The sequence below is a fragment of the Pyxicephalus adspersus genome, chromosome 8 (genome assembly GCF_032062135.1).
Source record: "Pyxicephalus adspersus chromosome 8, UCB_Pads_2.0, whole genome shotgun sequence".
In the NCBI taxonomy this organism is placed as follows: domain Eukaryota; kingdom Metazoa; phylum Chordata; class Amphibia; order Anura; family Pyxicephalidae; genus Pyxicephalus; species Pyxicephalus adspersus.
In genome coordinates, this window is record NC_092865.1 from 61743474 (window position 1) to 61770183 (window position 26710).

The 26710-nt window shown below is 41.1% G+C and overlaps 1 protein-coding gene across 1 annotated transcript in view; it reads left to right on the forward strand.

The window, feature by feature from the left end:
* The first annotated feature begins 11628 nt into the window (after nucleotides 1-11628).
* The window catches only part of IL17RD (interleukin 17 receptor D), a 59172-nt gene continuing 44090 nt past the window's right edge, over nucleotides 11629-26710 (forward strand). The window contains exon 1 of the mRNA XM_072420899.1: nucleotides 11629-11824. Coding sequence (XP_072277000.1) covers nucleotides 11639-11824 — 186 coding nt within the window. The 5' untranslated portion in view covers nucleotides 11629-11638. The remainder of the gene's footprint in view (nucleotides 11825-26710) is intronic.

A 26710-nucleotide genomic window follows, 5' to 3' on the forward strand; every position in this document is an offset into this window, starting at 1 on the left:
CTGCCTGTCCCCCTGTAAAAGATGCTACAACCCGTATGCTGTATCCATTTCATATAGCAAAGGTGGATGGGATTGAATTATGTTTGCATTATACTGCACATTTTGGCAGTTTATAAGAAGCTTTATGAGAGCCCATTTAGACGATTGGATAGCAGTAACATAATAGTAATAGTAATAATGATAATAACAATCATCAATATAATAATAATATTATTATCACGTGTAATAACACACACATTGAGCCTTATTTATTGGAGTAGATGAATGGAGAAGATAGACTTCAGCAAATCTGGAATGGATTTTTTAAAATTCTTTTCAGTTATCGGTCAAATGTTTTCAGTCCTAGACCAGATCAAGTCCAGGTTTGCTGGATCACCAGGATCACCCATGTGTGGTAATACACATGTACTAACATAGAGCAATAGTACGAATGAGAAATGGTAGGAATGGGTCCTTAATGTATGTTTGCATCACAGACATGATCTTTATCTTATTTTACAGGGAATACAGAGCCATTTACATCATGTATTGCCCACACAAACATATACAGACTCCATTCAGACTGCACCACTTATCACTATGTATTGATTTATAGCATCATCATTTTGTATAGTGCTTTACAAACTCAAATATAGACAATAGCGGTTATCAAAAATGGATAATTCATGCAGAGTACATACAAAATCTAGGAATAGAAATACAAAAAATACACACATGATAATGTATGCATATTTGATCCTAAACCTAAATAAGGCTGGACATGCTTTCTATTGCAATCGTCAGCAATGCCTGCACCATGATTAGTTGTTACACACAGTAAACAAAAGATTTTACTATGAAGTAGCAATTAATTCCCAATAGCAACAATGCTTAATTTTTTCATGATGAATCCAAACTACATATAACAATATTTTTAACTGTGGCATTATGTGTAACAATCAGCACATTGCCTGTGTGTGTCCAGCTTAGTATCTTAGCTATCTTACTTTCTTAATTTCTCTTTATTAGCCTCGCACAGTGATTGTCAGCTAATTTGCTCTGTGCAATAACTCAAAATGTCCAGCAGGTGGCGCTCATGTCCAGTTTAGCTTACTCCACAAAATGCTGGCTGTAGGTTTTTGGGGGGGACACAGCCACAGGACAGGTGCAGGAAAGCACAGCAGCTTACTATCCAGACTAATGATGTCAGGATGTATTTGCAATGTGAAATCTGAGAGATCTTTTCCTTTTTTGATTCCATTAGAGTGAGAAAAGCCGGAACACCCTGTGTGGCCCATAGTGCTTAACTTAAAATAAAGCGAGTATTTAGCCGGTCCAGATGGTATATTGTTTTATCTGCTTTAATCCCTTATTACATAATTCTCTTTGAAGCGATTTGTCTTGCTTGTATTACAGAATATTTTCAATAGCAACTCACTAACAGTTGATATTTAGCTAGTACTTGGTTGATGAGCTGCTCTACCTCCTACCTAGAGTGTTATTATTATTAGTATTAATAATAAAAAGGATTTATATAGCGCCAACATATTATGCAGCGCTGTACATTAAATAGGGGTTGCAAATGACAGACAGGTACAGACAGTGACACAGGAGGAGGAGAGGTCCCTGCCCAGAAGAACTTACAATCTAGGACGAAGGGGAAGTAACATATGTTCTGTTTTTTAGATTATTGAAGGGTTCTGTATTTTGTTTGTCTATTTAAATAATTAATAATAAAAAAAACAAAAAACATTGTTATAGTTTTCTGCTTCTCAAAAGCAGAACATCACCAAAAAAACTTGCTTGCGGATCACTGTAGTATTGCCATTTTTAGTCCAAAACATATTGGCTATCCAGGGAGCTACAATTACCTACAATTATAAATCCATCAGCTCCCACTAGATGGCACTAAAACCAATAAAGAGTATAAATATACTCTATATGGGTTTTAGTGCTATCTAGTGGCTGCTGATGGAATTACACCAGAGTAGAATCAACTTCTGCCCTCTGTGAAAATGCTCTTTAGGACATGGGGCAGACAGCTGGAAATCAGTACTGGAGAGCTGTACATTAAATAGGGGTTGCAAATGACAGACAGATACAGACAGTGACACAGGACGAGGAGAGGTCCCTGCCCAGAAGAACTTACAATCTAGGAGGAAGGGGAAGTAACATATGTTCTGTTTTTTAGATTATTGAAGGGTTCTATATTTTGTTTGTCTATTTAAATAATTAATAATAAAAAAAACAAAAAAGCATTGTTATAGTTTTCTGCTTCTCAAAAGCAGAACATCACCAAAAAACTTGCTTGCGGATCACTGTAGTATTGCCATTTTTAGTCCAAAACATATTGGCTATCCAGGGAGCTACAATTACCTACAATAAATCCATCAGCTGCCACTAGATGGCACTAAAACCAATAAAGAGTATAAATATGCTCTATATGGGTTTTAGTGCTATCTAGTGGCAGCTGATGGAATTACACCAGAGTAGAATCAACTTCTGCCCTCTGTGAAAATGCTCTTTAGGACATGGGGCAGACAGCTGGAAATCAGTACTGGAGATAGCTGTGCTATGCACGGCAGGAGGCCTTAACAGGGCCTAAGGTGAGACAACCCTGTCTGTAATAGGAGGAGAATATGCATACCTTTAGCATGTAATAATAATGACAGTGCTATCCCACGTCACAAATACCAGTTTAATTGTGACAGTACTGATTTCTAGGTGTCAGCTCAATAGCCTGCTGAGTGTTTGTGGTTTCACTCTGGTGTAATTCTGGAAGCTGCCACTAGACGTCGCCAATAACCTACGGCGACGCAGGGGTCACCAACCTTTCGGACCACACGGACCACTAAATTCATCATTTTAAGTCCCGCAGACCAATAATATGAATTTTTTTAATAAATACATTTGTATAATAATGATCTTCCTAATGGTGCCTGACGAGGATTGAGGAGGCTCTGATTCATTGATCAGCTCACGGTTAGGTGAAGTATTACTATTGTAACAATTATCATTAGTTGCATTATCTTTGCTATTACTAATTTGCATGTTCAAGTTTGGGCTCCTGGGGGCACTTGGTCTTGAAACAATACATGAAATGTTGTATTTTCACAATACCTAAATCTTGAAATTCTCGAAAGTTTGGATACTAACATTTAAGTACCCTGAAAATGAAAATGTGAACCCAGTGAGTTGTTAAGCTGCAAACTATGACAAGCAGCCTTTACAGATACAGCTATGAAAGGCCAGTTTGACAGTTCAGAAACTTTTTTTTAAAATATAATCAATTATTTTTTTCTGGTCTGATGAATGTGACATGCAATAAAAATAATTTGTACAAAACAATGGATTGGTGAAATTTCTTCTGCTGAAACTAACACACCAACTAGTTAGTAGTAAGTAACCTGGGTAAGCTAAGGTAACTTGCATGTATGTGTGTAGATAACCTGCTGCATACCTTGGTGGACGTTACCAACTGATCTTTAGCTCCCCAATATAGTATGCTATTATTATTAATAATCATTTTTAGCGCCAACATATTACGCAGCTCTGTAACTTGCTGAGAAATCTCTATTAATGGGGGAGTCTTCAGTACTAATGTAAGCACCGGAACCTGCAAAGGAATAATGGGGAGACAGAAACCAAGTGAGAATTACCAATGTACATAATATATTGTTTTATGGGAAAACATTGCATTACTTCTGACTCATCGTATTTCCTCTTGCATGAGAAGATGTGGATTTTGGTTCATGAAAATGACATAAAGCACTTGGCAAATATTGACTGTGACAACAGGAGAGGTCCATATAACATTTACACCTCTATTATCTTTTAGATAAGCATAGCGGTGGGGTCAGTACCTGGCCCTATCTAACGGCAGCTTGTGGAAATAATGAATAAGGTGATGATGACAGGTGTGTTTTTCACAATCTTAGATCACTGCGCTATGTGTATACACCAGCATGTCCCAACATGTTCCACGGATCAGTTTAAAGCAAATCAATGATTTTTTTTTTTCAATGAGAAGAAACAGGTTTGCTTTAAAGCATTTAAACAAAAAAATCACCCTTATCTTTATTTCCCCAGAGCCTCTCCTTGATTCGGTCCCATGCTGCCCTGGTTTCCCCCTTCGCCCTGGCGTGGAGGAAGTGCTGGGTGCCGCCATCTTTTTCACCCTTCCTCCTTTATTCTATGTATTCTTTCTGCCTATATCACCTGATCTCACACTGCACATGCGTGTGATTGGGTGTCAAACCCTGTTGTAAATGCCCATGCCCGATCTCGAGCAGCCCGACTCCTCCTGGGAAAAGTGATGTATGTATATTAGGAGTATATGTGCTCCCATTCAGTCTTTACCGCCGTGGCAGTGAAGACAGAAGGGTAAGGGTTAGGCTTAGACTTTAAAAAAAAAAAAAAAAAACAAGCACACTTTTACTTTATATAAATTGGTATTCTACCTTTTATATAAAGTAAAAATTTTAGTGATAGGTCACATTCCTACCCAACACCATATTCTTACCTCACCCCTGACAGTACATTTGGCATCAGGAGAAAAGGAAATAGCCAGTACTTCCAGGTATGGAGAGAGTCACATTGGACTAATTATTCATCCACCTGTCAAAGTTGTTTGCTCTTTGTTTGCTTTGAGACCCTATATTCATTTGAATGAAGATGACAAGATACTGTAATGTATAATATATGCTTTAAGTAATTGTAAGTATGCTTGTTGCCTGACTTTATAAAACAATATATGCTTATTTGAAGAACATTAGTTATTGAATACTATATTGTATTTATTCAACTCTAGATCTCTCAACATTATTATCCTGATGAAGCGGTATTGACCATGAAACGCGTCCCTCTAATGTGAGATGCTATACTGTTAGCTGTTAAACCATTTGATATACTATAGTCTAATCTTTGAGCAATATTGATGTTCAGATCATGCCGTCTTGCATGTTAAAACAAATGGCATAATTGTTTATTGGTGTTTTAATTTTTTCTAAATAAAAGTTGTTGTTATTTGATTTTATGCATGTGCCAATTATGTCCCCTTTTTTTCTGCATTATTTGAATTGCTACAATACTGCGGGGATATGGCAGGCAACTATTGAAATATTAAACTAAGCAGGTGATCAACTCATCATACCAATTTCAATAACTCTCACCTGTCAAAGTTCTGTCTGACTAAGACTCCTTTAGGACTTGCAGTAAACTGCAGAGTTGTACTGCATGTTTGGCTGCACTCCCAACTGATCCCATTTAATGCGAGCGGTTGAAAACCACTTTGTGCAAGCTTTTGCCTGCAGTTTCTTTTGCATTGCAGTTGAAGCACAATTTGTGGAAGCTATGTGTTGCTTCTGGCCCTGCCCCTGCTTTTCCCGCTCTGGATGCAACAGCCGCACTCAATATGACAAAACGCTTTTCAAATGTTTGGGTTGACTCTAAAAACTGTTTCTGGGCTCCCATAGGGGCACCCAGGAGTCGCAAATCATACGGATTTCAACTGAAAGGGAGCCTTACTATTCATCTCTATCAACTGAAAACGACAAGTCTGCCACAAAGGTCACAAGTCCTTCACTATATCCATTCCAGGTTTGCTGGATTACCCAGGTTCTCCCATGATAGCCTTCTCTTGTCTTAGACAGCTTTTACAAATCGGGCTTGATGATCTGTCCTTTGGCTTACAAATCCAAAATGTGCTAACAAAACAATGTCATCCATAGCAAACAATCAGCTTCAAGTTTGCAGGTTTCTCCCTGTGTTTTTGTGGGGGTACCCCGGTTTCCTCCCACATTTCAAAAACATGCAGTTAGGTTAATTGTCTTCCCCCAAAAATTGACCTTAAACTGTTTTAATGACATATGACTATAGTAGGGACATTAGATTGTAAGCCCCTTTAAGGGACAGTTAAGTTAGGTTCACACGTGCAATAATTGTCATTAGAAAACGAACGACTAACGACAGATCAATGGTCGTTCGTTTACAGAGACAATCCTTGTTCATTGGCATCGTTGTGCACTTTTTTGTTAACGATTATCGAATGATTATTATAGTCGTTCGTTTCCAAGGATAATTATTGCACGTGTGTACGCAGCTTTAGTGACATGACTATGGACTTTTACAGCGCTATGTAATATATTGGCACTGTATAATAATAGGTAAATTATAATAAACAGATAATACATGGAGTCATGTCATAATGCAAGTATAGGCATAGGTAACACAAGTCAGGATATAATCTGAAATTTATTTAGGTAGATTGTTGTACTACATACTCTTGTAATGGCACATGTGGACATTGTACAGAAACGGTGCAATCAGATTGTAATCAGATATCTGAGCTAAACTTGAATGAAACTGAGCTGGCCTATCTTGGTGGAAACAGCAACAACTAAATGCAGAGCAGTAGGTTTAGTGTACTAAATCATATTACACATGTTACGATCTGATTTCACAATCTTTGTACAATCAGCCGTAGAGTTACCAAAACGATATAATATCAGGACCTTTCTGAACGATCTATCAATTTGCAATCATTCAGGCAGACCTTTGTACAACATGGTTGTTGAAAGATCTAAAGCAGAGGGTGCAGTCAGATTATGTGTGGGAAGCCTAATTATGTGTTATGTGCCATACCAGGGCAGTTCATATGCATAACAAGCTAGATTATTTTGTGAAGGATGGAAGCCAGCACTTGGAATGTGATGCCACTGTTTACAAATGCCAGGATAGGACTTCATAAATCAATCTGCCAGATACTGGATCCGGTAAACTATGGCTAAGGCTGGGTACACACGTCAGATGATTCTCGTCCTATTGTGGCCTCAGGGCTGGTATAGGAGGAGAATCTGACATGTACAGCGGCCGTCCAACGTCGTTACCAGATCTGTCCTGGCACATCCACCGGTGACGAACGACCGCAATGGATGTGAAGGAGGAAAAGCGAAGTGGGGTGCCGCTCACTCATTCCCCCCTCTCCATAGAGCAGAACGGCAACTTCCAGTCTTTTGTTGTTAGAAAGGATCGTGAAAGATCCTTTCCACAACAAAAATCTAACGTGTGTACACAGCCTAAGGCTTCTTCAGATGTGTGTTCTGACCCTGTGCAGTTTGCTGCTTCCAGGCGCATAGCAAACTGCTGCAATATGCCCTGGAATGGCAAACCTCACCACAGGTCAACACTTTTGCATACATTGCCCTTGGGGCTGTGGTTTTTCTTCCTGAGGAGTAAACCTCCCTGGCAGTATTCCCGAGTGTGGCTCGGGGTAAATTTTCCATACCAAAAGCGGTAACCCCAAACTACACTTGGGGTGGAATTGCCAGGGAGTTTAAAAGTCCTACCTGGTTCCCACGTTCCAGTGGCATCCTCCAGCGGTGCCTACAGTGTCCTTTAGCGATGCCCGCGGTGTCCTCTAGCGATTCCCAGGATCTGCAACCCCTAACGATGCCGGCCGAGCATCTGTGTAACCTGGCGATGCCCGGCTGGAATCTGCGTCCCTGGGGTGTGAACGTTGGGGATGTGAGGTCAGGGGAAACAGATGCCGGCTGGGCATATTCTTGCGAGTGTGTGGCTGAGAGGCAGGAAGAAACTAATACTTAAAACTAATACCTTAACTTATACTAAGTATTTTTAAATGTACTGCTTTTAAATTTAAAAATACTTAGTATTCATACCCCCAGAGAGGTTAAATCCTCTTGGTGACCAGATTCCATATGTTGCATCAAGCCACTGCGCCCCAACCCAAAATGCAACCGTGTGCAATTATATTTTTAAAAGTGGTTTCAAATTGCAAATAGGGTTCTACTGTTAATACTGTTACCATGTGTACAAAATAGTTTTTTGGATGCTGCGAGTTGGTGCATATCTGTAGGGGGGCATTTGGGGGTTTTGGTACTTGAAGTGCCAAATCAACCAGAAATGGTCCTGGCCATACCCAATATTTTCAATCATCTGGCTCTCATTGCTGAAAATAAAGGGCCTCATGGCAAATAACAATTGTTACAACAGATGTCAAGCAAACTGCTACCTAATTTCTTTTTAAAATGCCAAACGTTAACATATTTTTGAATGCTCCTTACACAATAGCATGAATATTACCATCTAAAGTTAGTGTAACAATGACCAGAAGTTCTTGGATGGAGGAAGAGGTGACACTTCTACCCTGAATTTCTCTTACTGGTGTGACCTCTTTTCAAAGATGAAAATGATATCCCTTGTAATGGACATTCTGGAAATGTAACACTTCCATTGTGAAATGCAGTCTGAGATGAATTGCTGAGATTATGGGAATGCTGAACAGCCACCAGGGAACACATCTATTATAGGGGATGTCCAGGAAACAAACTCCCTGACAAGTACTTGAGACTGAAGTCCCTATTGTCTTTCATGGGCTTTATAAACAAGGTGAGAAAGCCTCAGTCAAGGCAGGAAGAACCTCAGCAAACATCTCAGCAGGAGACTCCCGGATAGTTCCTCTCTATGTTTTCCCCTAAACACTGTTTATTTACATGCTTGAGGTCACTCTGAATGAGAAATAACAGAGCCCCAATCACACAAACAATAGCAAGTGCAACTCCCATAAATGTGTTTGACATTTCGTCCTGGTATGATGCAATAAATATCATTGTTCTTGCTGCAAATGTTCCTCAAAGTCATGGACTATATCTTTCTAAAATAGCAAGAATAGACGTTTTGTGTTCCTTTAAATTTTGCAGAAGTCAGAAAATTTTCAGGGAACATTTCTATTTTTTAGTCCAGAGCATTGGAGTCATGGGGGAAGAAGAATTTCAGCTAGTTCTAAAGGTGCAATGGGCTTTTAATTGGCAGTGCTGAGGAAGCTTCCTTTCCAAAATATGTCACCTTATACCATTTTACTTTTTAAATAATTTTTTCATAAAGTAAAAATACAAATATAAAATCATAGTGACAATATTCCAATAAGAAATATATGCAATCTCAAATAATTTGATAACTACATTTAATATTCTAAACTGCCCTAACTTTGTGAAATTGACAGATTTGAACAAAACTTTGTGCAGTTGTTGTACTAAGAATTTAATCATAGACAACTCAGCTGTAGAACCTCCAAGTGATTTAAGTTTTGTGGTTTAACTCTTCATCTACCAACTTGAAATATCCATTTTAGGTAGACTGATCCTTTATAGTAGTGGTGGTCAACGTACCTAAAATAGGGGGCCGCAAGTGTGGCCCCTGACATCACCAAAAAGCTACACATAATATTTAGTAAATATAAGGCTACAGAACGTTATCAATCACTGCTGACATGGAATGCACAGACATGGTCAAAAACTTTAGGAATACTACAAGACAAGGTCAGGGACTGGGGTCATTGTGCAGGAAACAGTCATAGACCTGAGAAAGATTACATGAGAAATACAAGAGATCACATCTATCATAGTCCTCACATTTGTGCTACTTACAGCCCACCTAAAGTTACCTTTGCCCAAAAAGTAAAATAGTGTAAATACAATAAACCAACCATTTACCCATTTTTCTGCAATGGTTGGAGATCCAAAACACAGACTAATGTCAGGAGCCTGGAGGGCTGCACATATTTACCAATAGGTCATTTGTGGCCCTTTGGCCTCAGGGTGGGTATCATGACATTTAGAGTTGATTCACATAATGGTATTTCAGCACAGTTTGCCTAATCTGCACACCTCATCCAAAAAGTATTGTTCTATACCACCATGTAATGTCCCGATATTGGTTGTTACACGCAATGTGAAGTTAATGAGCACACTCCTGCATGCGGAGGTTTCAGTGAAATAACAAGTGTGCTGTTAAGACTCCTCATTCTTAATTGTCTAGGGCAAAAATCTAGTGTCTGTACAGTTTCCTGATTTCACATAGTGATCCCTCCTGCTGGATTACTAAATGACTGGCAGTAACAACCTCTAATAATTCCCAGTGGGGAGGACACAGCAGGGTGCCTGCCACTTGTCCACCCCCATCTCCAGAGAACAAATCCTTCCCAGCTGTCAATTAGCAAACCCAACGGGGCCAAACCAAGGGAGGTGCAAAGTGTGCTGCTGCATGAGGGTCCTGGATCCTCCTCAGCCAACAGGGGCCCAATATCAGTTCTGTACAGGGGCCAACAGCTAGCCAAGGCCGCCACCTGAGCTCACTGTAACATTAGATCATCCAAACAGCTGAATGTACAGTTACACTTTATTGCTTCTTTTTACCATTTTATTTCTCTTTGTATTGATTTGATCAAAAAACAACAAAATCAAATGACAGTTCGCATAACAAGTGTATCAAAGATCAATGTTGTAATCTATCAGGACAGTATTTCCTAAACTTTCAGTTGGGACCCAATTTGGATTTTAGAAATGTTTGTGATAAGTAGGCATATCCAGGTTTGTTATGCAGATCCAGAGCAACACCAGTTTTTATGGGGTGGGGGGTCTTTGATTAAAATATAGGAGATCATGGGCGTAGGGTTAGCTAGTAGAAGTAGAACAAGGACTTGCACCCAGGGCAGGTGGGACAAGAGGGGTGTAACTCTGGCATGCAGGACAAGACAGGGGTGCAACCAGTGGAATTTGATCAGGAAGGCTACACAAGGTGGGCTAATCTGCAGTGCAGTTGGGACACTATGGGCTGTATCCAGCAGGTTTGGGATGGGGGGTGGAACTGAACCAGTTCAGGTGGGACATGGCCATCTGCACCCAGCACAGGTGGGAAAAACTCACCTGGGCCACACCCAATACAGTTGGGACAGAAGGGGCTGGTTCCAGTTCATGTAAGACACAGGGGGCTGCACCCAGTGCAGGACACAGTGTACTTTACCCAGTAGAGGTGATCATGGAGGCTGCACTAAGTACATATAAGACAAAGGCAACTGCTTTCAGTGCAGGGTGGTCATATTAGTCTGCACCAAGTGTAGCTAGCAAAAGATGGGCTGCTTTTATTACATAGTAATCTGCATACAGTGCAGGTAGGATAAGGTATAATTGCACCCAGTACATGTAAGACACAGGGGGCTGCACCCAGTGCAGGTGTAACCCACTGGAGGTAATAATGGAGGCTGCACTAAATACATGTAGGAGAAGGGGAGCTGATTTCTGTGCAGGTGGGACATAATCTGCATATAGTACAAGTGGGACATAGTGATTTGCGTATAATGCAGGTGGGACATAGTGATCTGCAAACAATACAAGTCAGACAAGGTAGGACTCCAACCAATACATTTAGGAGAGGGTCTGCACCCAATGCATGTAGTACAGAGGGGGCTGCACCCAATGCATGTAGTACAGGGGGCTGCACCCTGCATGTAGTACAGGGGGGGCTGCACCCAATGCATGTAGTACAGGGGGCTGCACACAATGCATGTAGTACAGAGGGGGCTGCACCCAATGCATGTGGTACGAGGGGGGGGGGGCCTGCACCCATTGCATGTAGTACAGGGGGCACTGCACCCAATGTATGTGGCACAGAAGTGGCTGCACCCAATGCATGTAGTACAGAAGGGGCTGCACCCAATGTATGTAATACAGGGGGCTGCACCCATTCCAGCACAGCCCATACATCTGGGCTCCATCACACATACTGTCAGTGCAATCACTCTGCAGCAGCAGCAGCCTAGCACTGTGCGGTCCCAGTCTGGTCCAGCAGGGGGCGGAGCTGAATGAGAACCCTACAGCACATGCGCAGTACGAGGCACAGGAGAGATTCCCGTGGGCTGCGGACCATGGCACCGTGTCTGCGATTCCTCATCCCTATATTGGCCCTAAATGTCTTCTTATTACCCGGCCCGGGCTGTGGAGCTACCGGGGGAGCCCGGAGAGGAGCCGCTGACTCATGTACACCCAAGGTAAGTGTCTTCTTGGCAGTGCAAAACTTTAAAAACTTTTGTAAAACTTCTCTGCAAAGTTGTGTCCGGACTCGTACCTTCTCCGTCTACCTACCTGGTGCTGGCCAGGGTCACCTAATGTCACATACATGATGGTAGGATGTGTAATCACACGTGTGTGCAGTAATAATATTGTACGGATCATGTATGATTCTGCATTCCCCATACAAATGTATGTACTATGCCATGGCACCCTGGATGTGAGATAGGTGTCATTGTCATCACATAGGATCCCATGATGTGATCAGCATGCATGTTCTATGATCCATCAGGATCTGTGCTATTTGTTCCTGGGAGTTCTCTATTTACTGATCCCCCATCCATGTACAAACTATAGGCACTGACTTCAGCTTCAGTGAACACTTTGTTATTTCTATGATGCCATGGCACCTATGGGTTTAAAACCTGCATTTTATCTGCAATTTGAATGTGCCAGGTGTGATTGTGATGCTGTTTTTATTTGCATTTCACATGTGCTTTTTAGAATTGAAATGATCTTTATTTAGTGAGTTCTTTTTGTAATTCTGTGTTCTTCTATTTGGCATTTTTTTGTATGTATTGGGTTTTTAATTAGCTGTAAACTTGGAAGATGACATGACTATGGACTTTGTACAGCACTGCATATAAATACTGTGTAATAATAATAACAATAATAATAATAATAAAGTGTGATCTGGATGGTGGGGGAAGGTATCAGGAATAAGTAGATGATTGGATGGTTATATGTATTTATGGATAGGGGTGGCTATGGGATGGAAAGATAGATAGATTAGATTGTAAGCTCTTTTGGGTCCTCTCCTCATCCTATGTCATTGTTTGTATCTGTCTGTCGAATGCAACCCATATTTATTGTACACCCCTGCATCATATGTTGGTGCTTTATAAACACAGTTTAATAATAAAAGATGGGTGGTGTCTCATGTTATAGCATTAGTGCATTGCATTGCCATTTATTTGAAAAGGCACCGCAGCAATTCTCATTAACACACTACCATACATTGTGGTGCACTACACTTCCAAACAATGGTGCATGTCCATTTTTTTGGACGTTTTTGTGCATTGGCAGACCATTCATGTAGACAGCTGATTCGGTGCAATGTGATTGCTTTAGAATACTTCTAGAACATAATAACTCCTATGTGTAGCAATGCAATATAATGCATGATATATATTGGTTGTCTTCTTTTCCATTAGCTATGAATGGCAGCAAATACATAAATGCACCTGAGCTCCAGTGTAACGCTATCTGCAGATGTCAATGTTTGTGGGTTGCCTTGCTGTGCAGTGGTGTTAGGCCAGGCTTGTTGAGGGCTTATTCCAATGCTTGTGCACAAGTAACTATAGGTGTAAATTGTTTTTTACCTTTACCTTTAACAATCACGTCAGGCCATACTGATAATCAACCCAAATGTGTTACAATGTGATAGTGATTTCACCTTAGAATTTAATTCAGGCTCCTGTGCTTTGCCTTCAAATCCCTCCACATTTCTTGTCCCACTTACCTTTCTGACCTGATAGAAAAATACCCCCCTAGCCGCTCTCTTTACTCCTCCAATGACCTACCAATGACTTCCTCACTCATAACCTCCTCACGCACACGGCTCCAAGACTTCTCTAAAGCTGCCCCGACTCTCTGGAATGGTCCCTCTCATTCTATTCAGCTTGCTTCTACTTTCTGCTCATTTAAAAGAGCGCTCAAAACCCACTTCAAGCTTGCCTACCCGTCTTCTTCTGTTTCCTAAATCTTCACTACTTCCCACCACTACATATCTCCCCTCCTATTGTGTGTTACTGCCCCCACTGCCTAGATTGTAAGCTCTTCTGAACAGGGTCCTCTCCTCCTGTGTCAATGTTTGTCATTTGCAATCCTTATTTAATGTACAGTGCTGCGTAATATGTTGGCGTTTAATATGTTAAATCCTGTTTACTAATAATAATTAAAATAGTGGCCCCATGAAGATGAACTGTTGCCTATAGCAGTCAGTAATATTGTTTGAATGATGGAGCTTGATTGTCGGCATGGAGAGCCCTTGTTACATTTACAGTTTCTATAAAACATGCCCATGCATGTATTTTTATGTTTGGAACCCAATTTTTGGAATCCTTAGTAGTTCTTGTTGCCTTTGTTGTGCCATGGCACCAATTAAAAAGATCAAACACTTGTGTATCTCTCACTTGCTGGCCATGTGGGTGTCTTGTAAAGCTTCTTCAGGAAGTTGATCCATGGTTGAGATGTTAGGTGTTGATGCATCCATTCATCTCTCCTCACCTTACACCTGAGGACTTAAAAGGCCTTTTCCAGGAGGTTTCCTGTATGAGCTCATTGTACCTTGGGGGCATCAGAAGGAGGAGGAGGAGGGTCACATATCTTGTAGCCGGAGAGTGTGAAGAAGTCATTTGAAGAAGCCTTTTCATTACCCAACCAGTTCTTTATTAGCAGATTCCTGATGGGGGGACAATAGGGTCACCACCATTGTGTTCAGGATGAATGGAGAGGGCAGATCACTAGTTTGGAGAGGATTCTGCATTGGACATCAGAAGTGGATTGTCTTACTTGCATGTTCTATTAGATCAAATACTTCCTAGGCTATTTGCCCTGTGTCATGCCTGTCCTTCGACTAATTTGTGAAGAATGATAGGAGTGCAGGAGATCACAAAGCACACTAATAAAGGGGGAATTTAGACAGAAACTGTAGATAAAGGTAGACTGTGTTGGCCTCAGGCTTCTTAAGATACTCTGGTAGAGTCTGCCTACCTGGACGTTTGGGTGGCTTGCTCAATCCAGAATTTTTTTTAGGCTGGGTGGGAAGAAATTGTTGGTGACAGTCCCTGTATTGTGACCCAACTCTTCAGTAACAGCCGGGTGGTTGCTGAAAAATGCTGGGTGGTGCACCCAGGGTCTGGGGAGAACATTGCAGGGTGTGCTCCAGCTGTTCTAGATGTACCTTTATAATATAAAATAAATTAAGAGTGGGAATGCCTCATAATGGCTGCAAGTACATGCTCAAACACTGGAACATGAGTGCGGAGATTTAACAGAGTGCCCACAAGATGCTGTATAAGAAGGTGTCAGGTGGATTTAATCCTCCACCCACCAAAGACCAAAATTGCAATTTTTGTTGGACTGGCCCTTTAGTCACCCTTCATAACTTTGCATTGGCATTGTGCATGTGTATAGATGTACAGTGTATGTGCGTTGAGGTGCAATGGATCCGTCCTTCACCATACCATGACATATATGTGACCATATTGTGCTTTGCACAAAAAAAGTGCAGGTACATTTTTTTTATTTGTTGAGATATGTAAAGGGATTATAAAAATGATAACAGAATTGTGCTACACTTTATGAAAAGCCGAGCCCCTAGTAACTAGTTAGAGTTCTTCTCCCCAGCCCCTTTTAGCTGGGCGCACCACCCGGCACTTTTCAGTAACCACCCGCCTGTTTTTTTGATGGTTACTGAACAGTTGGGTCACAATACAGGGGCTGACACCTACGTCTTCCCACCTGGCTTAAAAAAATTTCTGGCTTTAACACTGAACTAGTCCCGATCATAGACTTGATGAAAGGAATGTTATCGGTTAAAATGGATAAAATTCCAGCTTTCCTAAAGAAAAACCAGGCATAGCTCAGAGGCAGCCTTGATGAAACCTGCTATTTTTTTATTTTTGATCTTTTACCATTACAGACAGAAGTGATATCATTAATTGTTTTTTCTTTGGAATATTGGCAACTCATAAATCACAACCCTGCCGTGTTTTGGTGACAGGTACACTTTCATCTACCTATTTTTTCATAGCCTTTTCAGATATGCCACAGCCAGGGCTCGTGCAGCTGGCGAGATTGGCATATTTTGACAGTTGTGCCATGTCCGGACATGCCTCCGGAGTATGCCAGAAGTTCTTTCAAGTTAATATCGCGTCTTATGTTCCTTCTCTTCCCCGTGCACACTTTGAAATTCTTTTGTGCAATATCCGTGCAAGTCTGGGGCCTTTTGAAGTGTGCCGTTGTAATTACACCGATAATACCACCCTTTCCAGGGCTCAAAAAAATAAAAGGATCTAATTTCCAGTATTCTCTATACCGGTGTATCGGCTGGCCATTGCGCCTGCTTATTCACTACAGACTTGCTTGACTTGTTTTGTCACGCTGACTGTCCAGCTTGGCACTATCAGTCCCTGCGTGTAAACTTTGAATAGGTTTCCCATGCTATTAGATGACTGATGGCCTCTGTAACATATTGTTTGCTCTGGGGTTGGGCTGCCTTTGAAGTCTTGCCTATAGGAAGCGAAGCCACTGTTTGTTCTATTAAAATTCCTTTTCATTTCCTCCCCTTAAACCGCAGGCCACTTCCCTCTGTCATTCAGCACACTGCAGGGACGCAGCTTGATTGAAATGCATTACGTCCCAGCATAGCTAACAGACGCATAACAGCGTTCCCTTATCTACCAATTCCTAAGCGTCCCTCCGAAACAACGATTTTCATTTTATTTATTTTATGGTAATGTAGGAAGAAAAAAAATTTGACAAAAGGCATTCGAGGTCAGCTTAAGCATTTTATTCCCATTTCCAAAAGTATTTTCCATTGCCGTAATAATAAAACTCTCACCCCGATCAAAGGACGAAATAAAAACCAGGACCTGGTGTGGCTAATTACGTTTCTGGTGTGGGGATCAGCTGGGCACTGCTGTTCTGGCTGGAGATTGCAGAATTAAGCCCAGGGTCTATCCTTACTGGCAGCTGCGTGCATGTGGATTGATCAAACCCTTGCGCCGAAGTCAAAGTGGAGAAAGCTGCTAGCATTTTAACTTTAGACCGTGTAGGGAACTTTAACATCTGGAAAGAGACTTAATGGGTAGGATTTTGCAGATAAGGCAAAAAAAAAGAGAAAAATGGCCCCAGGGTGGATATTTGAATAGCGTAAACAGATCCAAAATCAGAATTTGTTCCAAAATGTATTTGTTTGAAGAGCTCAGATGTATTGTTTGCATCTGAAACGGCCACTTGGCATTTTGCCTCCCCACCCCTCCCCCCAAAAAAAGTTTTCAGTAGTATGAGTAGATATAATAGACAGGTATGTGTAAATAATTTTGTGTGTTCACTGTTCTTTAGAGAGACCAGAATAAAGGTCATAATTAAAAAAAAAAAAACAGTACATTCCTGCAATATATTTGATTACTTTAAGGATTGTAGATCAGCTAAAATTGCACTCATCCCTTTATGTGGAATGACACCACATGTTTTTATGGATGGAAATTGCAATATTTGGTGTCAGCCCTGTCCATTTGTGTGTTACACTACTGAATCCCACCAACTTTCTTAATCATCATAGCATAGGGACTAATTTTTGTTTAGAATGAAATTAGAGGAAAGGAACAAGGAGGGCCCCTTTGGACCGCTCTGAAATTCTGACACAATCAGTAGCAGTGTTCTCCCCGGCCCCTTTTAGTTGGGTGTACCACCCGGCATTTTTCAGTAACCATCCGGCTGTTTTTGGGTGGCTACTAAAGAGTTGAGTCACAATACAGCAGCCTAAAATTTCTTCCCACCCAGCTTAAAAATATTTCCGGGTTGAACATTGAATAGGTTTTGTTTTGTACTTGTATTTTATATATCTGTTGATCTGCCAGAAATTCACTCTCATCTAAAGCCCTGTTGTAGGCTGACAACACAGAATTTGTGTGGATTGAGTGTTGTCAACCTTGTATATACCAAGCTGCTCAACCACTTCCACTCTTCACAACAGAATGAATAATCCTTCTGTAACCCAAGATAAGAACTAGGAGGTCTCTGTAATAATAAAATAACACAGAAAGATTGCTGAGGACACAGGATAACCTAAACTGAAACAAAATACTGCTTAAAGTAGATACTGCCATAATTTGTCCTAATAATAAATGACAGCTCTGAAGGATCTCATACACTTTAATTTTGATATAACATCCTATTGTTACATTTATGGCTATAGTGTGTGATCTTACACCTTTTTGAAGATGCCATTACCAGGTCTGAAGAGCAAATTAGCAGGTTGAACGATTTGGTTTTGATGGCACAGTGTAAGCAAGTACTTAGCTACGCTGGTAGTAGCCTATAATTACTTGTACAAGAGGTCAGCAGATAATATGAAGGACGAATGTAAAGAGCTCTTTGCGCGCCAGCGACAAGGAGAACCTGTATTTATCGGCGCTGGGCGAGATCAAAGCTCCCTACGTAATACCAAGGACAACTGGCCACTTCTCTGTAGCTCTGCCAAGATCTTGTTGATTCTTGTACCAGGCTAAGACGACAATTGGGCTATTTTGCAAAACTGTTGGTGTGACTGCAAAATACATATGTTGTGGTCATACGTGTTCTACTTGTGAATTGTCAAGGCAATTTTTAATGAAACTAAATGTTGCACATCTCTTTTATGCACTGTTGATGTGCTAGAAATGTAACATGCACTTAACTTCCACTTTGGCATGAGAACAGGCTGGACCTGATTTAATAAAGCTTTCCATGACTAGAGAAGATGGACTTTCATGGGTGAACCTGGGTTAGAACACCTGTCCCTAACTAAAATTTTGCAGAAATGTCCTCTTACTTCTTGTTGTGTCTCTGGGTCAGGGAGTAACTTTACCCAAGGTGATGCTGACAGCAAATGAAAAAGCACAGAGATGTACCCTTTTCTGCTAACTTTAGTCTTATATTTAGGAACAATTCCAGGTTTAAGGAGTTAAAATATTTAGCACGAAGCCTGCTGTATGTACAGTATAGTATCCCATAATAAAGTCCATATGTACAAAGCCTAGGGTATGAAATATTTGCTGTCAGCTGATCTATCCTCTGTTAGTGAACTTTTGCATAGTCTGTTGAACTGGCAGATGAATAAAATCATAAAGATAATGAAAGGGAAATATTAGATGGAGGATTGGCTAATTATACACATCAGATGATTCTCAACCGATGTGAGCTGTTGGGCTCGTCTGGGACGAGAATCTGACATGTACAGAATCTGACTTGTACAGAGGTGTCTGGCATTGTTCAAGGATCAGTCCTGGCGGTTCCATGAATGGAAGAAGGTAAATGACTGCCATGGAACTGAAGAGAGGAGCGCTCTTGCCATCCCTACTCTATAGTAGAACAAGAACGGTGATGCATGTACAGTGCTCGTTCATTCATCTTTTAGTCGTTTGTTGGTGGAAACGATTGAAAGATTGTTTCCAAGGATAATCAGTTGTGTGTGCATGTAGCCTTAGGCCACGTACACAAGTGCAATAGTTGTCGTTGGAAAGGATCTTTAACGATCCCTTCCAACGACAAATGAATGCACGATGGACATCCAGCACCGTTCTGCTCTATGGAGAGGGGAAGGGAGAGAACAACAGAGCGGCACCTCTTCTCTTCAGTTAAGATCGTTCATCACCCATCAACTGTGGATCCTCCAGGACAGTTGTTTGGACAATGGAAGACGAGCACTGTACACATACAAGATTCTCATCGGATATCAGCCCAGAGCCGATTATCGGACGAGAACCATTACACGTGTGTACGCAGCCTTAGTCAAGTTGGTGGGCCCAAGCTAAATGCCTGATAAGTTGGAACTGCAAAACAACCACCATCTAAGACAGGACGTTCACCTCTAAAGGCAGAAAATGGCCTTGGAAATTCCATTTTTGGAGCCAATGTATATCACAGGTGAGATATATAGGACACCAGCTATAGTAAGAAACCCAAAAATCAATGCATACCCATCAATGGTGCAGAACACGGGAAGGGACTCAGTGGAGATTTTGAAATATCTAAAAGTTCATGGACAAAGCTGTAACTTCACTTAGTTGTGTTTAATTGTAATTCCACATTGTCTTGGCTAGAAGAAATTAGAATATATTTTGTACATTTCCAGGGCTTTCACTTTTCCATAAAAAGTAATAAATTGCAGATCCCCCCCGTGCTGTTACACTTGCCGGTGCGGTATCCACAGAAGGTTGTTTGTGCTCACTGGTAAAGCAATAAAATCCTCACAAGAGATTGGGATGACTATTAGTGATTCAGAGTTCCCCATCGTATGTTTGGATCAAAATAAAACCTGACCCTAATGTTTCTCCAAGATGTAGAACACCATATAGGAAATGTGAAATTATACCATAACAGAGGGCATATAGGAATGTATTAAATTCATTAGGGGATCATGGGGTTCATTCAACATGGTACAGAAGGGAAGGTGATTGCCTATTTTCTGGATCAGAACATATCAGTTGTTAGTGGCTCCTCTGGGGTAGGTCAGGAGATTTAAAGAAGAACTAAACTGAAAAGTGCCTATACCAAAAAAAAAATACACTTACCTTCAATCCTGTCTATCGGTCTGGAGGTGTCTTCCATTGGGTCCAGCGTTGTCCCGTTATTCGTCTCCAAACCTGTGCACCAGACGCCCCAATTTTTGCCTCTTCTTGCTCAGGCATGCGCAGAAGGAGCACCCAAGAGCCTCCTGGGTTGCGTGACGTAGGTATTCCGGGAGGCTTTGTGCTTCCATTCATTCGGGGGTCATTGCCCCTAAACAAACAGAATTTTTACCTTACATAAAAGGGTACCCTCTCCTTGGTGCAACAAAAGATGCAATCATCATCTCTGTGCTTCAACCAAGAATTAAAGTGCCATCACTGTGGTGCACCAAGGAATGTGGGCATCATCTCAGTGGTGCGCAGGAGATGCCAAATGCCTTTTTGCTATGCCTAAAGTTCCATCAGATGTGAAGAAAGTCAGTTCTTTCTTTAACCGCCATTTGTGTATGCAGCCTGTTTCTTTACCACGTTGTTACCCCTTACATATCGTTAGCACCAGTACAAGTGCCTCCTATTGTAAGGTTGATTTCTGCTCTGTCGCTGGGACCTTCAACTGTTGACCTCAGGCACAGATTACAATTAGCTGTTTGTCCATAATTCAGACCAATACGACCTGCCCTTTGACCTCACACCATTTAGTAGCCCCAGGTTAACGCCTTGTATAATAAGAGTTCCCCCTCATTATTCCTTACATTTACAACATCATTTGGATCCCACTGCTTCAAGTTTTCCTTCTTTGTTTGTTAATGTTAGCGTGATGTGGACACGGCTTAATTAAACCTGCAGCATTTAAAGGGGCATATAATGTGAAACAGCTGCCCCTTGAAGCAGATCAGTTGAAAAATCAGGAAGCAGATCTGCACCAGGAACAAGCTCATTTCAGCCCAGCTCAAGCATGTGTTTGTCTGCCGAAGCTGGTAATTTACAAGGGTACAATTAACCTCTTCACCCCACCGAGCAAGGCCTGTGGCACAATGCACGCATGGCCCCTGATTACAGCATAGGTGAAGCCGCTGACTAGGATGAAAGTCTTATACTGAGAACATTATTGGCCGTGGGGGGAATGGAAATTGGTTACATTTGTTGCACGCAACAACAACAGGCAATGTTAGTAAATGATGGCTCCTGTGCTGCCGCCCCTCAAAAACACATGTCGGCCTTTCTTTATAAAAGTTTTAAAGTGCAGATAACTTGTAAAGCAGCTTAAAGTAAATGTAAATCCAATCACTAAAACCTCATGTAAGCCTTTTCATGTTTGTTTAATTTCCAAAGACTATTTTATTTTGCAGTTTTTATTAAAATACTCCATAGTGATCCTACCATGAAGGTCCTATTTCCTTAAACCTTTGCTTCGGGACACTTTCTTTTGGCATAGGGCCCGATCAGGAGAACTTGGGTAAACTGAGGATCTCAAACCTCATAGGACAGTCTAGCTTTGTGCAAAAAAGTGTATTATTGTAGTATTAAAGATCCTTGATATATAAAGAATCACATGGGAAGCCCCAATACTTTCCAGGCTCAAATCTGAATGGAGTTTGCAGGTTCTCCCTGTGTTTGCGTGGGTTTTCTCTTGGTACTCCAGTTTCCTCCCAAATTCCAAAAACATGCAGTTTGTTTTATTGGTGTCCCCCCAAAAATTGATTTTAGACTGTAATAAAAGACAGATGACTATAGTAGGGATTAGATTAGATTTGGAGCTCGTTTGAAGGACAGCTAGTGGCATGATTATTGTAAAGCGCTGCGTAATATGTCAGCGCTATATAAATACTAGTTAATTATAATTTTAATAGTTCCTTTTTTAACTTTCCTGGTGGTATTCCTTGGGGTTAGCCACACTTGGGGTGGCATTGTAAAGAGCTTACGTTTTTCCCCATGAGCCCGCAGCATGCTCCGGCAATGCCCGTCATCTGCATCCCCTGGCTTTGCCTCCCCCGCATGATCAATGGGAAAGGAGAGCGTGCAGCGGCGTGTGCTGGAGGGTGTGACCTGGCCGGAAATTTAAACGTAAATTGCCATGCACAACAATGTACTGCTTTGACATTCAAAAATACCGACTTATTGTACCTCACTGGCGATCTGATTGTTTCATTTTGGGGAAATGGATTGTTGTAATTTAGTTCTGAATCTTGGTTCAAAGCGAGCTCATGAATGAGTTGGGTTTCCATCTACATTTAGCCGCCATGGCTGCCTTTACCGCAGGTTAGTTATGTTGTACTGAATTTGGCAATAACTGAATATGAGGTTAAAATGTATTCTAGTGCCACTAAATATTCAATTTGGTGATGGGGCCACCATTTTTATTCATGGAACTATCTAGGAAGAAAAGGGGGAAGCTGATTGCTTGGCATTGTACTTTTTATACACCTACTGGTATTAATTAGACTAACTTGTAGGTGCAGGGGTTCCATCTTGCTCTATATGTAGATGTTTGTAGATCAACACTAGATCTGTTTCGGGTTGGCCTACACTGTTCTCTTTTTCCACAAGGCTTAGAGTTAGAATAGTAACTAGACTGACATAACTGTGTATGGAAATGCCGTCATCTTTCTCCGGAGCCCTTTGTGTCTGCAGTTTTTCAGACTGTTTAGATGTCAGCTGCACAGCTGTAGCGAGCTGTTTGTGAAATATGAATACACCCTGGGGCTCCGCTCTCCTGGCTGCTAGTGCGAGCTAGGTAATGGTGTAGAATACACTCATGCAGGAACACATTGACGGCATTGGTTCCTTTGGTGTCCCGTACAATTCCCGGGGTCTCGGAACTTTGATTCTTGCTTAAAGGGATTTTCAGGATACATAAAAGTTAGGCACTTCTGTAGGTCCTCCATATTGAAAAGTCCAACCTCTTGATGGAATAGTGGTGCCTTCATTGTTTTTCCATCTGTAGCTACTAAATAAGTTGTAGGAGGAAGTCATGGCATTTTTATTATTACCAATCCTTATCCTAATCTTTCATTTAACAACATTGCTTTGCGGAAAAAACTCTTGATAACTCTAGCACTGGATCTCAGTGGTTAAAAGTGGACCCAACATCAGATATAAATTTCCTCATGTCAGATAGGTGTTGGTGGCTTATAGGATGGCACTCTGGCCTTGCAGCACTAGGGTACCAGGCTCAAATATCGCTGTGTACACTATTGCACAGAGTTTGTACGTTCTTCCCATCTTTGCTTACGTTTCGGCAGAGTACTCTGATCCTAAAAAACATACTGGTGGATTTATTGGCTTCCCATCAAGAATTGGCCTTTGATAGGGACATTTGGTTTGGAGCTCCTTTGATGACCAGTTAGTGACATGACTCTGTACAGCACTGCGTAATATGTTGGCCATATAAAAATAGAATATAACTATGTTAAGTGAATGCATGCGTTCATGGCATTTTTCAGCTCCGATATCACAACGCATCTCCTGACATTCTTCAATCTTTACGTTCTGAAGGATAAGTCTGTCTTTGTTTAGGCATTATCCAGGGTCAGCATCTATTTACTGAACTGAGTTTCTGGCTCGGAGATGTCACGGTTGTGTAGCACCTGGTGCCTGTGCAGTTTCTAGGTGTGTTTGTCTGACCCAGCTTACTGCAGACTGTCCCCTTTCAATTTGCTTTCAAGCAAACAGTTTTGGGGTGGGGGATCAACTGAGCAAGTGCACAGGTTTCCCACCTTCATCAGGGCCCTAACCGAATACCAGCAGACTGATGACGTTATCTCGGGCCAAGGCAAGAGGCATGGTTTGAACATCTGTCAAATTGGTATTGCTTTGTCATACTGGGGAGATTCCTCTTTATTTCCTTTATGGTCACTTGGGCAAAAAGTGAGCAGATTTTACACCTCTTCTAAGGCTTCATTGCTATCATTGTCACCGTTATTGAATTTTTCTATCACTGTCTGTTTAATGGTGGGGGCCAGAAGTGGGTGGAAATTACTCAGTGGGGTCACCAACATTAGCTAAAACCCAACAGAGCTATTATTCCTTTTATCACTCCATATTAAAAAAGTTTTATTGGAATTTCTTTTTCAAAAGGAGACACAGCATCTACTGCTAATTAGTGTATTTTTGCTTTAAAATACTGTACAGCATGGTGACAGATGTAAGGTTTATTGTTTGCTTTAGCACCCCACCCTTACATGAACCAGTGGACTAGGTGTCATTAAGCTTTCTGTTATTCAGCCTTTGTATTTAGCTAAAATGCAGACTTAGTTACGGCCTCTTTATTCTGTTGCGGTGTGAAAAAAATTCCCTGGTTGGCTCGCCATGAATTAAAGTAAATTTTCTTCCAGTCTCAGCTCCTGTGGCTTAGAAATAGACCATTCTCTATTTTAAGTTGATGTCACTACACTATTTCTGCATCTTCTACCAATGTTCTCTGCAGAAAGACTCCACATTTCCTGCATGAGAGGTTTCCGAGGTGACCCTGCGTGAAGTCATTACGGTCGCCCCTGGCCCGTCAATTCTCTGTCTTTTTCAATTCTGATTTGTTGGATTCTATGAGAATGGGAACCGGCAATTATCTGTACCTGTATCGGGACAATGGCGTCACACAGAGACCTGGCCGCCGCTTGTCATTCCACAGCCGCCCCTCTAGCTCTCCTTCTCCAGGGATGATTGTAGGGCTTAAAGGGACAATCTGCCCCCTGGGGTCAAGTATTTGACGTCACTGAATGTTCTACAGCCCCCTGCTATTTTATCCACTTCATCTGTAGTCTCAGACTGATGAGAGTTTTATTGGGCATATAAAAAATATTCTATCGGCCTCAGTGGGTAGGCTGTAATAAATGAATCATGCTCAGTCTGTTAGGCAAAAAATGTCGTTGGAGACGAACGATTTACGACTGATCGATAATTGTTAAAAAAACAAACAAATTGCACAGACAGGCCAACGATGCCGATGAACAAGGAATGTTGCTGGAAACGACCACCCTGGCGGATCTGTTTGGGCGACAATTGTTCACTATCTATTGTGTGTCGTTCAGTGATCATGGATGGTTCTGTTGTACATTTTCTCCGGTACACGTCACATCCTGCATTGTTCAACCGCATCTAGCGTGTCTGCATTATTGGTGGATTATATTTGAACCATCGTATCGTTACAACATGTACAGAATCGTGCACTATACGATCGTTTAAAATAATCGTGAATAATCCTTGATCTGTCATTAGTCATTTGATTTCTAACAATATTAATTGAACGTGTGTACCTAGCCTTAGTCTTGAGTTACCAAAGTGGACCTGTCAAAATACTTCATGTGCATCTGTAGGGATCATGGTGGCATTACCAAGTCAAAAATCAATCTTCACTCCAACCAATGCATACTCAAAAATTCCATTCATCTACAGTCTAAGAAAAACTGTTTCGGCTAGCAATATTTTATTGTGAAAACTAGAATCCAATAGGTTTTTGCTCTGTGAACCCTGTTGGCAGATAATTTATTTCAACAAATATCATGTGCTTTGAACATATTTATTATGTTATTTCCTTGTAAAAACCTCTCTTAGTAGATATTCAAAAACCTAAAAACTGCTGTGCCGGTTGCTGTCATCTTGAATGTGATGTTAGCCCCAGCAGACTCAGAGCTGTCACTCAAGTGACACCAATCACATCTGGCTTGGATCAATGTGACTGATGGTTGATCAAACTGAGAGTTACATAACACAGGCTTCAGGGTTACCATTACAAATCACCATGTGAATTAAATGTGAATAAATTCTGGGTGTTACAGAGATTTCTACTTAGGTACGAAGATTTTCCAGGTAACTGAGATAACGTTACGGCCACACAGTCGTATTATTTGCTGGGTACATTAGTAATTCCATGGTTGCTTTCATTTGTATCCTGGTATTGTTCATTAGAATTGAGGAGTTTGCTTTTAGCTGTCATCAGTAATAAAGGTTCAGCATTGGTTAAGCCATCCCCAGTCATTGACTACCTGGTTTCTAAATTTGTGCAGTCCAAATGCCGAGGTTCTGGAAGTCTGTAGTTTGTCTTCCTCACACACACACAGATTTTGATTTAAAGAAAAGGTCAGCGTGAAACATCAAGTCAAACCATCCAACTTAACAGGTGAAAAGTTGTTCCCTGGCAAACCAAAATGGAGATTCTCACAAAGGACCCATCTTTTATTCATCAGCTAGGAACAATAGGAAGTTGTCGGAGCTTACATTTCAGAAAATAGCCTCGTTTGGGGAGGGTAAAATGCCATAATCACTGTATTCACTTCTTTTCCCTTTGGTTTCTTTTAAGTTTAAACTCTAAAGCGTGAAGTGTCATGCCGAGTTGCTGTTGCGTTCAGCCAAGCGGAGAAATTCTGAACCCCATCAGATCTCATGGGCACAGGGCTTCGCTGGTTTCCAAAGTCACGTCTCCATGTTGTTCATTGATGTAAATCCTCTCCCCTTAGAATCTTATCGTGAAAGTCTCTCCTATTGTAAAACACATAATAAAGTATTATCTAAGCTGCATGAATAATAATATAGAATAATAATAATAATATATTATATAATTATTATTATATAGAATAATAATAATAATATAGA